The 14,643-nt window shown below is 37.7% G+C and overlaps 1 protein-coding gene across 7 annotated transcripts in view; it reads left to right on the forward strand.

Moving 5' to 3' along the window:
- Positions 1–3,378: 3,378 nt before the first annotated feature.
- LOC127631106 (kazrin-A-like) overlaps positions 3,379–14,643 on the forward strand; it is a 52,287-nt gene continuing 41,022 nt past the window's right edge. For 3 of the 7 annotated variants that reach the window (XR_007968914.1, XR_007968915.1, XM_052109089.1), the window contains exons 1-2: positions 3,380–3,878; positions 14,220–14,303. Coding sequence is in view for 4 of the 7 variants with exons in the window: in XM_052109089.1 (XP_051965049.1) it covers positions 3,698–3,878; positions 14,220–14,303 (265 nt within the window). In the remaining 3 variants the exon portion in view is untranslated. Of the gene's footprint in view, positions 3,879–11,073; positions 11,158–14,219; positions 14,304–14,643 lie in introns of those variants that run through there. The other 4 variants (XM_052109091.1, XM_052109092.1, XM_052109088.1 and 1 more) reach the window with 3 other exon arrangements.

The following is a 14,643-nucleotide window of genomic DNA, read 5'->3' on the forward strand; positions in this document are numbered from 1 at the left end:
GAGGGATAAAGGTCAACTGCAGAGGATCGTGCGAGAGAGAGAGATTGTTTACGGACATGTCCGTCATGTGTGTGTTTGTCTTTTGTTTAAGTTTTATATTAAACTATTATTTATATTGACAAGCCGGTTCTCGCCTCCTCCTTTCCATTGATCCCTTTACAATTGTCTTATACCTTTATTCATACATCAACCAGCCATGTCTGTGTAATTACTTCTTCTATAGTTTTATCAGATAAAAGATGAGGTTCTTCACTATTTCTATCAAGAGTAAAATCAAGTGTGCAATTAAAATCCCCACCAACAACCAGAAAAAACATCTTGTGCAAAGGAAGCAGTTTTAAAAAGTCTGATTCTTTCATTTCCAGTGAAGCATAAATATGAATAAATGCAAACTCCATGTCTTTTATTTTTAACCTGACCATGAGCAAATGCCCCTTTTCCACCTCATTAACAGATACCATTTAATCGAGGAAAGAAAAGTATTGCCACCCCTGCACTGAGAGTAGTCCCACATCACTGTGAGTTTCCTGTAAAAACATTACATTAAAATCTGTCAAAGTGATACCTTCTTTAAGTAAAACACATTTATTACTATCTCTAACCACGTTTACATTTAGGGATCCGAGTGTTAAGATGTCTATGGTAAAGGAGGGTAGGATGATAATAAAAAACAGAAAAGAAAGAGATCCCCATGTGCGCTTATTTAGGTGTACCTCTACATTTAGTCTTGACTGATTTATTCTTTTTTTCTGATTGCTGTTATGTATTTTTTTCAGTCTGAATCTTTTCTGTAGTGATAACTCATTTAAGCTGCTTTCTTTGCGTGCTTTCCTAACCGATAGCATGACCTTGTCCAGGTCTGCAAAAAACTAGTTCATCACTTTTCCCCTTAGTTTAATCCAGGAAGGCATTGATCTGATCCACTGTGTATAAATCACTATCACAATATTAATCTGCATCATCATCAGTACCTGAATCATCATTGTGGAAACTTTCTTCAGTTGTTTCTGAAACTGTGTCCATTTCCTCAAACTGTCCTTCATTCATTGTTGCTTCCAGGTTAGCCTCACTACAGACAGAGGAGTTATTACCCTGAATAACATGCTTTCCATGATCACTGCAGCCTGTCTTCCAATTATCAGCACCATACACATTGTTCTCAGCCACATTAACCATGTTCTCAGCACCATTCACATTACTTTCAGTCACATTCTCCATAATCTCGGCTACATTAGTATTAGTATTAGTATTAATTTCAGCCATATTTGCTCTTACCTTTGTGTTGGTATCACTCTGCTCCTTCACCTTGTTAGGATCCTTCACTGTATCCTACTGTTCTGAGCTGTGTTCTCCGATTGCAGGTAAGCCTTGCTGATCAGCAGCATGCGCTTTATGTGGACAGGTAAAACGCTTTTGTCCGATATCTCTGCATTCAAAACAGCACAAACTTTCAGTGCTGGTGTACACCATGTAGGAGTTCTCCCTACTAGTGACCTGAAAAGACATCTCAAGAGTTTTATTGGGAGAGTTCAGGAACATGTACACCTGTCTCCTGAAAGACAGTACATGTTTAAGAGTGGCATTTTGCAGCCTAGCGGGATCATTTTCACCGCTCCAGTGATTTTCCTGAATGTGGTCAGCTCTTTTATGATGGCTTCATTAGTGATGAATTGGGGGACATTTGAGATGGTGATTTTAGAGACCGGGGTAGATAAAGGTGTAACTGCCACATACGTCTCCTTCACCCATATACCACTCTGGTTTTTAGAAAGATCACCTCTGCTTTGTTCATTCTGGAGGCCAAGCTGATGTTAACATGGCCCACCTGCTCTCCTACAGCGAGGAGAAGATCCTAGATAGACGCGCACACCTCCGGAACACACCTGATCCCATTCCAGAAGGAGAGAAGTGACGCTCCCCCCAAAGGTGTAGACGCCATGTCGCCTCTCACACTCACTCACACACACACACGCACACACACATGAACTACTAACTAATATCACTAATCCACAGCAAATTAAGAGAAAATAAAGAAAAGAAAATAAAGATAGAAGAATCTGAGGAAAACTCAGCAAACGCTCTCACAGCCACGCTCCACTCACTCGCCACTCATGCGCATGCAGAGAGAGAGAGAGAGAGTGTGACAGAGAGAGAGCTCTGGAAAAGGTTGAGAGACCACTGCAAAATTATCGGTTTCTTGGATTTACTATTTATAGGTATGTTTCAGTAAAATGTAAATTTTTGTTTTATTCTATAAAGTGCTAACAACATTTACTTTACAATACTCTAAATATTGTTATTTAGAGCATTTATTTGCAGAAAATGACAACTGGTCAATGTAACAAAACAGATGCAGTGTTTTAAGACCACGAATGATGCAAAAAAAATACAAGTTTATATAATTTTTTTAAATGAATACCAGTCTTTAACATTGCATTTGGTGACTTTATGCCACTCCTGGTGCAAAAATTCAAGCAGCTTGGCTTGGTTTGATGGCTTGTGGCCATCCATCTTCCCCTTGATAACATTCAAGAGGTTTTCAATGGGGTTCAGGTCTGGAGATTGGGCTGGCCATGACAGGGTCTTGGTCCTCCATCCACACCTTGATTGACCTTGCTGGGTGGCATTGAGCATTATCCTGCTAGAAAAACCAATCCTTGGTTTTGGGGGAAAATCCTTTGGAGATGGAGAACTTTGTCAGAGCAGAAAGAAGCAAGCTTTCTTTCAGGATAACCTTGTACGTGGCTTGATTCATGCGTCCTTCACAAAGACGAATCTGCCCAATTCCAGCCTTGCTGAAGCACACCCAGATCATCACTCAAACCAGTCCGTCTAGCACCAACAATCATCCATGCTATTATCTAATCAGCCAATCATGTGTGAGCAGTGCAGTGCATAAAATCAGGCAGATACAGGTCAGGAGCTTCAGTTAATGTTCACATCAACCATCAGAATGGGGAGAAAATGTGATCTCAGTGATTTGGAGCATGGAATGATTGTTGGTGACAGACGCAGCTGGTTTCAGTAATTCTGTAACTGCTGATCTCCTGGGATTTTAACACACAACAGTCTCTAGAATTTACTCGGAATGGTGCCAAAAACAAACAAACAAACAAAAAAACATCCAGTGAGTGGCAGTCCTGTGGATGGAAACACCTTGTTGATGAGAGAGGTCAAGAGAGAATTACCAGACTGGATCAAACTGACAAAGTCAGTCAAAGTAACTCAGATAACCACACAATTGTGTTGAAAAAAAATATATAATTTCTGCATGCTATTATGGCAGCAAGAGGGGGACCTACACATTTTTAGGCAGGTGGTTTAATGCAAATGGAACGATCCGTTGATAGGTTTCCTCCTGTGATTTTTGTCAGATGGTATAGTCCGTTTAAAGAGCCGCTCAGAGTCCGCATGCTCTGAATTCCCTCCACAAGAACGCCCGGCCGAAAGGACCAGTGAAGCACGCCGTGTTCTCCAAAGTCTCTCTCACGGTTTATTTTTCTCTCTGACAAGACAAACACATTCAGACATTAGTCAATATGGGACTCTAAACAGTCATACTCGTCTGGTGGGTTTCCGCGCTTATAAAAGAAAGGAAAATAGACAGAATGTGGTTTTAGTGTCCTTATGATGCAGCTGACACAATGACACGATCCGTGGGTTCCGTGGGTTCTCTCCGCAGGCGAAGATCCGGAGAATGATGGACGAGAATAATCAGCTCGCTCAGCGGATCGATGGCGCGATCCAGTGCGCGAGTCAGGAGGTTGCGAACCTGCGCGCGGAACTGACAGCCACCGGCCGCAGACTGGCGGAACTTTGCGAGTTGGAAGAACCGGGCGAACCGCAGGAACATCAGCAGCAACAACAGAACAACCACGGTAAAGAATCGCACCTGTGACCGCTCACAGCATTTACCTGTGTGACCTTCGAGTAAATGGACATAACACAATCTCTCTCTCTCTCTCTCTCTCTCTCTCTCTCTCTCTCTCTCTTTCTCTCTCTTTCTCTCTCTCTCTCTCTCTCTCTCTCTCTCTCAATTCAATTCAATTCAGTTCAATTTGCTTTATTGGCATGACAAAAGTACATTTTGTATTGCCAAAGCTTTTTAAAACAACATATAAAATAGTTTAGAACAATTGAATTTGGATTTGATCAAGCAAATATAAAAGGAAAAACATTGAAAGTCATCAAAGAAAAACAGATAATAAAAATGACTATGATAAATGATGTTTCAAGTTAACTTTAACTGATGAACTATATAAACTGAATTAAAAATTATGTACATTCATGTGTAGTGAAAGGTTTGTAGAGTGAGTGGGGGGTTAAATAACAATTTTAATAATACATTTATGGATGTACATTCTTTAGTTCTGGTTCTCTCTCTCTCTCTCTCTCTCTCTCTCTCTCTCTCTCTCTCTCAGTTTTAATGTGCTTTATTATCATGACAAATATTTGTACATTTGTATTGCCAAAGCATATACAGTTTAGATGAGAATGGTAGAGCAAAAATACAATTGGATATATTATGTTTATTGAAGGCGACAGAAACTATCTCTGTCTTTCATTGAGAGAAAGGGAGTATGAATGGACCTGGTGTGGGTCAGTGTTTTGGTTCCTCTTCTCTGACAAACTCTCTCTGTCTCTCATTTCCTCCTTTCATTCTTTCATATTTCAGAACTGTTTCAATACAGTTTTTCCAAGTTTGTTTTTGTATTGAAGTGTGCCTGTTTCACAACAGAATGCTGTTTGAGTGTTTATTTCATAAATTCATCAGCACATGTTTTAGATCTTTTCCTTGTTTAAACAGAAATCCACAATAAAAATTGTTACTGAGAACAGAGTAATGCAACCCAAAAGAGGTCATGTTTCAGGAAACGACCTTTCATGTAATTTTCCATTAGTACTCTCAGACTAAGTGTACTGCACTAGAAGAATATTCCCTGTTCTCCTGCTGTAGGCATTGATTGTTTGGTCAGTGTTCTGATTGTCTCAAAGCTGTTTGGTGTAGCCTGGGATGCAGTTTATCAGGCTTAGTTTTGAGTCTCTTGGGTTTTCAGAGGGAATCAATGTTTCAGATGCACTGCCCCTCCCTTAAGAATAATCCACCTGCACTCTCGTGGTGGAGTGGACAACCTTGGCCAATTTTGGCCATAACATTTAAAGCTTTTTATCCAGAGCAACCTACTGTACACCAATCCATTGGTTGTTGATTGGATTGTGAAAATATGGGCATTGCAGCGGAATGGAGGCAGATCTGAATGCGGGTTTTCAGTGGACACACACCCCTACCACCGTGCTGCTCGATTCATGCTGCTGACTAGTGAGGAAAAGATAACCATATTTTAACATTTTAAAGGGGAAAAACAATTACTCATGCTGTGCATCTCAAGATAACTGCATTAAAAAATATAAACAAACTCCAGAGGCATCTGAAGCATTGTATTCATTAGTGATCACCTCAGCAATTCAGGCTTGAAATGTCTCGAACACATTCACAAATTCGCCGTTATTCCCCCTCATTCAACATGTAAACTAATGCCAGCTGACCTGTAAATAAGGAAGTTTGGGTTAAGGAACGATAGTTTTGAAGGAAAACAGAAGAAAATACACCTTGCCATCTTCACCAACATGTGACTGACGCTTCGTTCAACTCTACGCAAGGTTGTGGTATTTCTAAAAAAGGGGCAGGGTTTTAGACGACTGATAGGAGAAGTCCTGCATATGTCACCAGAGAAAAGTCGTGTCACCGGAAGATCAAGATATTACATTTTGATTAAGGATTACAAGGTCAAAAATAAATAAAAATAAAACATATGCATGCACGGATGAATCATTCACAATAAGATCAATATCATGCATTAAGAAAATAGATGGGGGAATTTTCATTTCATGCTGACTTTAAGGGCTCAATGGTGATTAATAAGGAATGTGCTTTCAATAATTGCTCAATTTCAGATAACTGCTGAAGCATTGAATGTGCCCTCAAGTGAAAATGAATCTTTATTTCACCACACGTTGATGCGGATGGAACACTGTACTAAAATAATCTAGCAGAATTTCCTTCCACGCTATTCAGCGACAATGCTGAATCTTTGAGAAATCTAGTCATCCTACTGTCTCCCTAAGATTAATCTTTTATGTTGTATTCTTCCTCTTTTTGTATGTCGCTTTGGAAATATGCGTCTGGCAAAATAATACAGCTAAATTTAAATGTAAATTACTCTGAGCTGGTTCTTTAGAATCTACAGCATGACCAGTGTAGTGAATCACTTTTTAGTGATTCAGGCAGTGCAGTTTGTGACTGGTTGTTCATATGTGTGTGTGTGTGTAGTTGAAGATACACACACACACAAATGGCTTTGTAATTTTTGCAAATTGTACTTGGATAGGGGAAGGTATGCTTACATCGAAAATATTAAACAATTCATGTTTAACTTAGACACGCACACACACTTAACCACACATAAAGCAATTATTCAACAAAATGTGTGAACAGAAGTCACTAATCTTTCTATTCTCCATCATTTCACAGTAGAAATTCGACTCATGACTACAGAGCTCAGATGAATCCTGACAGTCACTGTGATGCTCCTACCCGCAGTGCTCTCTCATTTCATTTAGCACTCACTGAGAGCTTAGCAGATTGTGATCTTGTGTTTAACGTCCCACATCCACTTCACCTCTCATTGCGTTGCCTTGGGCTTGAGTTGCCATGTCACTGAATGCAATCTCCCCTTTCATAATGTCTTTTTATTGTAATTTTTCAGACTGACCAATCTGTTCTATCAGCTAATCAGGGGCTTTGTTAACGCTTGTGTAATTTAGCAACATGTCAAAATGCAGCAAGTGTGGAAACACAATGTAATAACTAATCAAGATGGAAAACTCACAGACACGTAAACACTCTCTGTCAGTGTAAATGAGAACAATGCTAATTTATCTCTTAGAAGAGAGAGCAGCAGTGCAGATGGCGTTACCAAGTCATGCTGATAATGAATGAGACACTAAATGCATACAAATAAACGCCAAGCATGCAGTTTTGTCTGCTCATAGTATCATTGCCCACTAACGGCATGTCTTTGTATTAATTAGGGCTTGCCAGGTGACAAGAAAATGTCTAAATGAGACCGAATTATGTGGAAGTACTTTACAGTATTTAGATGAAAGCGGATTAAATGTTTAAAAAGATGATTTATGTTTATAGTGAGGTTTTTCCCACTATGTGTAATTGCCTATACATCTACCTTAACTGACATTTGCTTGTAGGCAAAGTGATGTTGATGTTTCTAAATTGTCTCTGTGGCTTGGCTAGGTAATTATAAAGCTGTTGTTTGCCATGCACGTACAAGAGATCAGTTATTTCTGTTTATGAGAATTACTGTATATTTATGCATACAGATTTGAGAACAATGAACATGAGCATTACCAAATAAGCTACTGCTCTAGTAATTATTGTTTTCATTCCAGTGATTTGAATCAGGATACAAACAGGCAATTTGCTCTATACAGGTGAGTTTGTGTTAAGCTTAGATTATGTCATTGGGGCTGTTCAAGTTTGAATTCCCCATCGGTCTGTCTCTAGGAAGCAGTCTGCATTGCTAGGCAATCTTCTCTCATTATGACATCATAAAGGAGAGGACTGATAATGCAGCTAAAAGCTTTTCTCCCTCTCTCCACATACACTCACACATACAGTTGATCAATGCTTTTAGTTTATCCCAGTGACATTAATGAGCTATTAAGTGGGTCGTTAGCTTTTTAGATTTCGATTATGTTGCCTTGTATAAACTTAGTTATATGTTCATAAGTGTGTTTGTTAATGCGCTGGTGTTTATCTATTATTAACATGTGCAATGTATCTAGTTGTTTATTTCACAGCAGGAGTGTATTAAAAAGACAGGTGTTATGGGTGTATTAGCTGTAGCACACCAAGATAGTGCTGTAAGCTGTCCTGATCCCTGAGAAGTGTAAACTGCCTCATTTAAATGCGAGGTAGAAGATTAAATATTTGACATATATCCAGATCAAGCAGCTGGACTGAAGCAGTCAAGTGTAGCCACACACAGCTCTGTTCACTTATAAAGCCCATTTCCACACTCTGATCAAAGGGGATCACCATAATTTAAGATGCAAGTCTTTAAATGGCTCTAAAGCAGCATTAAACGCCAGGCTAAATCACTATCATCAAGTTAGAGACTATTCCTTCATTAGTTTAAATCTAATATTATCAGACATCATATGAGCATGATGTGCTCTCAACTAATCCATGCTACCTCTTAAATGTTTATCCTGTATTATTCTCTCACTTTGTTTGATTCTTCATGATTTGCTTTACGTCCCGATTGTGCTGCCTGCCTGTTTTACCTGGCCCATATCTTTCTGATGATGCTGACTAACTTTTTTACTTCCCTAATATTAATACTGACATGTGCTGAATCCTTTTAAATAATGCTGATTCTTTCAAATGATAGATTAACTTAAGTAGCCATTCCACTTAGTGTAAATTCCAAAATCTACTTACGACCTTGTCAATGTGTAGTGCACATTTTCTGTCTTCAAATATTCTGTTATAAAGGCAACCACTACTCATTATCCAATGCTAGAAGTGCAGTCACACCGGAAGCCAACATATTGCTACTGAATGTTTCAGTACCCTGAAACCAGGGTTGGGAGGGTTACTTTTGAAATGTATTCCACTACAGGTTACAGAATACATGCTGTAAAATGTCATTTGTAACATATTTCGTTAAATTACCCAAGGTCAGTAACGTATTCTGAATAATTTGGATCACTTCTTCGGCACTGGTCGATTTTTTTTTTTAAATTTATTTATTTATTTATTTATTTTTATTTTATTTTTTTTTCACTTTTGACTATAAAATTCTGCCAGTACATTAAGACAAAACACACATGTTAAAAATACATTCTCTGAAAAACCTAAATATCTTGTGCAATGTTGTTTCTAAAACAAGATAAATCAAATTATTTTTGAATGTAACTATTCTAATTACCAATTATTTAAATTTTAACTGTAGTGGAATACAGTTACTTATATTTTGCATTTTAAATACGTAATCCCGTTACATGTATTCCGTTACTCCACAGCCATGTGTTTACCTATTCCTGTAGTGCGATGGATAGAGTATTGCATCAGCAGCCACCAGAAACCAGGAAGTAATCTTGCTTGTATAATCAATGATGAGTGCGATTTGGAGCTTCGCATTCACTTCACTAAGATTATATTTTTTACTCCACTGACAGATCTGTTTAGGGTTGGGGTTTGTGTTTGAGGGTAGAGTTAATAAAATATGCATTCTTCTTCACTGTATTACATAATTTACAAGTAAAAACTTGCTTTTGGTGCCCCTTAGTGGACACTATATGTGGAACTACACCCACACATGCCCACACAGTCAAAAACACTTTCCGCTGCAGTCACTGGGGGCAGTGGTTTATTTTGGTTAGCACAGACCAAGCTTAGCAGAAGAAATTTCAACCTATAGCCTTCTAAATAGTGAGTTAATCACTCCCATACGTGACCAAATTTTGCATTATGCGACTAAAATATTAATTTTATTAGCCACTGGCGAGTAAAAATTCATGTTTTATTCCCCAGAGCTAGTTGTGTAGTGGCGAAGAAGAACTTGAGCACCGCAGTCCTTTTACTGAATAAGAAGGCGACGATTAGAAAGCTGGATCTCGTCTTTTACAACGTGTTGTGTCTCGTGAAGGAAATTGACCTTATTTGACTGCAGTGAGGCCGGATCTGTCGTGATCATGCTTGCGCTGTTTCCATCACTTTCATGAGACTTGGAATGTCACTGACATTGCATTTGGTGACGTCAACTCAATGTGTACAATATATATACAATATATATTTCTACAAATTAGTCAATGCACAGTATTCAAGTAAAAGTTTCCTTTTGCTTCGTTCAGTGTATTTTGTAAACAAAGATGAGGCCCAGTACCCCATTTTCATTTCATGTCTCTTTTAATATTCATTCTGTTATATACAGTCAGATGGTGATCAAAAATCAAACTGAACGTTATTTCTAATCATACATTGCACAGATGAGGGGAAAAACGGCCATGCATTTCTCTCTCTTTAATGTGCTCTGCTCTCACTCAACCATAGTCTTGCTTGTGGAGTTTATCTCTTAATAAGACAGTACCAATTTAGCGCTTGTTATACATGTCAATTTAAACTCAGTGTAAATCGCACTATTGCATATAACAACATTAAACAAAATGTTGTCAAATATTAAGTGTAATAAATGTTTAAAGGCACAAGCATACATTATGAATTATTTTAACGTCATGAAACACTGTGAATATGAAAGAATGTAACAATTACTAATCTATGTTTTTTACATGGTAGTTTTGATATAGTAGAACTTAAATTATTATTTTGTTAATATAATTATTAATTTATTAAGGTTCCAACCTTTAAATTTTATGACATTTCAAACAGTGACAACAGCTTGTATCTTTATTAAAAATGCAAATTCATGACCATATAAATTGATATAATGTGACATTTTTATACAAGCTGCAATGTGATTAAAAGGATCAAAATCGAAATCTGAAAATAAAATGTACAATCTTGGATACTATTTTGCGTGAAACCCTCTGTGTCTGTTATTGTAGTAACACAATGCATGTAGCAACAAAATTAACTGTGATTGGTTGTTTATACATCTCACACGGCTTATTCATGTGCAAGTGGGTGATTCTCAGCACAGCCTTTAGAAACAAATCAGTCAAATGGGAAAATGTATCGGCCGATTCCGATAATTAAAAAAATCTAAAAACCAATCGCCGATATATCGGTCGACCACATCTGTCTGATCTCAGTCTGGATGAGTGAGCATGTGTTAATGTGTGAGTGGCTGTATTCAGATCATAATAAATGATTGTGAATGGGCAGTCTGTACAACCTTTGCACTGCATAGCTAAAAACTTCTCAATGAACTCACTTCACTCATGTGGCACACACACACACACACATACACACACACACACACACACACACACACTTCAGGGAGTGTCATATTCCACCTGCACTGTTAGTGTGGAAGATCTAGAGGAGCTGACAGGATAGATTTCCCACTGACTCTCACTCGCTTTTCAATACTGTTGGATGATAAAACTGAAAAAGTGAGTAGCTAATTTCTGTCAAAGATAATACATTTGTTGCCATGCATGCTGTCACAGTTTCTGACCAGTTGAGTATGCAAGCTTTCCTTTTCGTCATATGATCTGATCAGCCAAATTTGAACATGCCACATTTTCTGCCATATTTAAACATTGTGGCTCTAGAATCAAACAACAGTCTGTGATTGGATATTCAACATTTATCAGTTGCATTATTGTCAGAGTATACAGTTCAGAATGTTTGTTATATATTAATATATGTAGCATAGGAAGTTAGGCTTAGTTTGGTTTTGTGAGTCTGTGTATTGAATATGGATTTTCTTTGCGAAATTTGTCTAGATTTCTCAAGAATACCATCAAATGGATGGACCCTAAGCATTTTTGCATTATAAGTTAAGTTTTTTTAGGATTTAAGTTTGTGTGTGCTTGCCAGTAGTCACCATAATGTTAAACACAGATGTCGAGAGAGAGCTTATATCTGTTTACCGTTTGGCATCAAAATGACTGGATGGGGTTACCAGCCAAGGAGAGAGGGAGCGTGTGTGTATTTAGCTATTTACAGCACCCAGAGATAAGCCTCTCTGAAAAAAGCCCTCCTTACCAGTTAGGTGTAAAAGGTTTGTCTATAGGCAAAGAGGACATTTTTGGAAAGGGCTTTAATTGGGCTTTAATTAAAGCCAGTTTAAAGACTATTTTCCAATATTCAGGCTGGTAATCAGAAGGACATTATCATTGCTGTATCTGGCCATTATTTTGTTTAGGATTCAAACAGATACTTTCTGATCAAGGAGAATATGTGGGCTGACATAGTTGTGGCATTAAAAGCTGGGAGTAGAGTAAAAAATAAGATTAAGATAAAGGCTTCATTAAAATGACTCACAATTTTCATGGTGGTCTTTCTGCACTTCAAAATCAGCAAAGCATTAAAATTCAAAGCATAGCTGAATATTTCAACAGCATGTTCAAGGTCTGAAGACACGGTCTGTGAGAGCAACATTAATCGTTTGTCATTCAGGGAATGTACAAGGCCATCAGCACTGCTTCAGCTGACAGCTTTTAACAGATCTCTCTATAACTGTTAATACCTTGTTTGTTTTCCTTGAACATCTCCGTCAGTGGGATTAATTGGTTGCTTATGGCATTGCCAAGCTTTTATTATTTTGCGTTAAAACTTTGATTTAAAAACTTTTGTTTCTTTGATTTAACCACCACAAATATGGCCAGTTAGAATTTAATTTGTTTCCCCTCACTTATTGCAGTTAATGCATTTTTTCTAACCCCCATTCATATGTCCTAGGCTAAAGTTATTTCATTCAAGTGCCTCTCAACTTTCAATGTTCATCTGTGTTGCAGAAATACAATTTCTTTTATTTATTTATTTTTTTACTGAAGAATTCAAGTAAATTTCAGATTTTAAACCCTCTGTTACTAGAGCCTACATCTAAATTTAGGGCAGTTTCATTCCCCTCTCACTAAAATAGGCAAGTTTGGGCACAGCTGCCTATATTTAAAGCCACAATGATGTTCTGGTGAGCGCTAAACCATTATGTGTGTCATGGTGGGCAAACTGTTAATGGAAAAACCTCACTACAGTCAAACTAATTGGTTCCCGTGGCAACGGGATGCTCTTGAGTTATCAGTAGTCTGAATTAATGTGCTTAATATGATGCCTTTTCTGCAACATTTATGCTAGAAAAATCTTCAAAGGAAGTCGTATTCTCTAATTAAAATGTTTTGTTTTGTTTGACAGACTCCCTGAGTGGACAAAGACCACTGCTGCATTTTCTATTTCTTGGTTTAACATGTCCCTTCCCCTCAATCTCTTTTATCTTGCTTTTGTCTGTCTGCATGGGAAACCACACTTTTCATACATCCATTCAGGCCCGGTTCCAGATCAAAATCACTGAGGGTGCTTCTGAGTGGGGGTGCTCTGTATAAAGTGGAGAGGTTTCATAATTAAAAATTTTTTAATAGATTAAATCATGGTTAAATGCTACTTAATCAACGTAAAGAAAAGTTTTTGTTTTTTAATGTACAAAACATATATCGCTCTAAGTTTTGTTTGAGGGGACTGCATCCATTTATCTTTTAAACTAAAAGTGAGAGTGAGAGTGAGAGTGAGAGTGAGAGTGGGAGAGTGCTGTTTCAGTTTAAATGAGCGCATCTCACTCGAGACACATCCTCTCAGACACATCCCCTCTTTCTCCATTTGTGTTTTGGGTAATTACTTTGTAGATGCTAGATATAATATAGATGAACAATGTTTATATTGCTCAACAATCGTTTCTACTGTTACAGCGAAGGCAGAAGGAACAAGAGAAAAGGAAACAATGTCTTGGCACTTAGCACTTTAGTGATTTTATGTAACACATGATCATGAAATCAATATTCTTCAGGTGCATCTGTGTGTTTGTGTACATGTGTGTATTTGTGATTGTTTTGAGTCACTGACAGCTGTAGCATCTTATCCATCAGAAGGATGTTGAGCTTTGACACTTGGCAGTCAGTCACTGCTAAAAATAAAATTATGAGTGACATGTGAATAGAGAACAAAACTGAAGACAGTGTTATTATAGCTTTCATTTTTTTTATGTTTATTTTAAGCTTGTCCTTTTAATTGAGATTTTTCCCCCCATTAGTTTTCACCCATGACTGTTAGTTTTGTCAGTGTTTTCTTGGTTTATTAAAAAAAAAAAAATTGTTTAATATAATAGATTTGCGGATATTATTCAAATCTTTTTTACATTGTAAAATTTCTTAGTGCTTTCTAGTGTTATCGTTATCTGGTGGCATTTTCATGTTTAACTAATGTAGATTGAAAAGGAGATTTTCTAAGCATTGATATCTATCCTGAAGGTGTTATTACTAACTTTCAGTGGCTGAGCCTACATGCTGTGTGTTAAATGCTTCCAGCTCATTCTGCAGAAAGTGGTGTGATATTTCAGCCGGATCAGAGTTACAATTCACTGCTGCTGATACCAGAGGTCATGATTTGAGATATAGACATTTGTTTGTGTTACTAGTATTCACTAATATAATGACATGTATGTGTTTTTCTCGTTCAGATGCACCAGTGCAAAGGCAGAATGCTTTGACTGAGCTTAGTCAAAAAGGTGACATTGTTATCCAGGATACATCCTTAGATAAAGGTAAGAAAATTGCACACACCAAAAAAGCATGTAAAGAAGACTGGATAGACATGAGCAGGCTCAAGCGCCCATAAAACACACCACTGACTAGTGAATGAAAATGAGTGCGTGCACGTCAGATTGAAACTCAGAGTGATCTATGAGGCTTCGCCTGAGAGATGGAGGGTGGGGCATTTTCCTAAACTGGGAGGTAAAACAATAAAACTACATACACTCTGTTCTCAGCCTCAAACAGCACCACCATTGATTATTCACAGACCGTCTGGTGCAAATCTTGCTTACAAAAAGGGCAAGAGCTTTCTTAAAAAATAAGCACTGATGGGTTTACAGGCTTCATGTA

The sequence above is a fragment of the Xyrauchen texanus genome, chromosome 37 (assembly GCF_025860055.1).
Source record: "Xyrauchen texanus isolate HMW12.3.18 chromosome 37, RBS_HiC_50CHRs, whole genome shotgun sequence".
Classification (NCBI taxonomy): Eukaryota; Metazoa; Chordata; class Actinopteri; order Cypriniformes; family Catostomidae; genus Xyrauchen; species Xyrauchen texanus.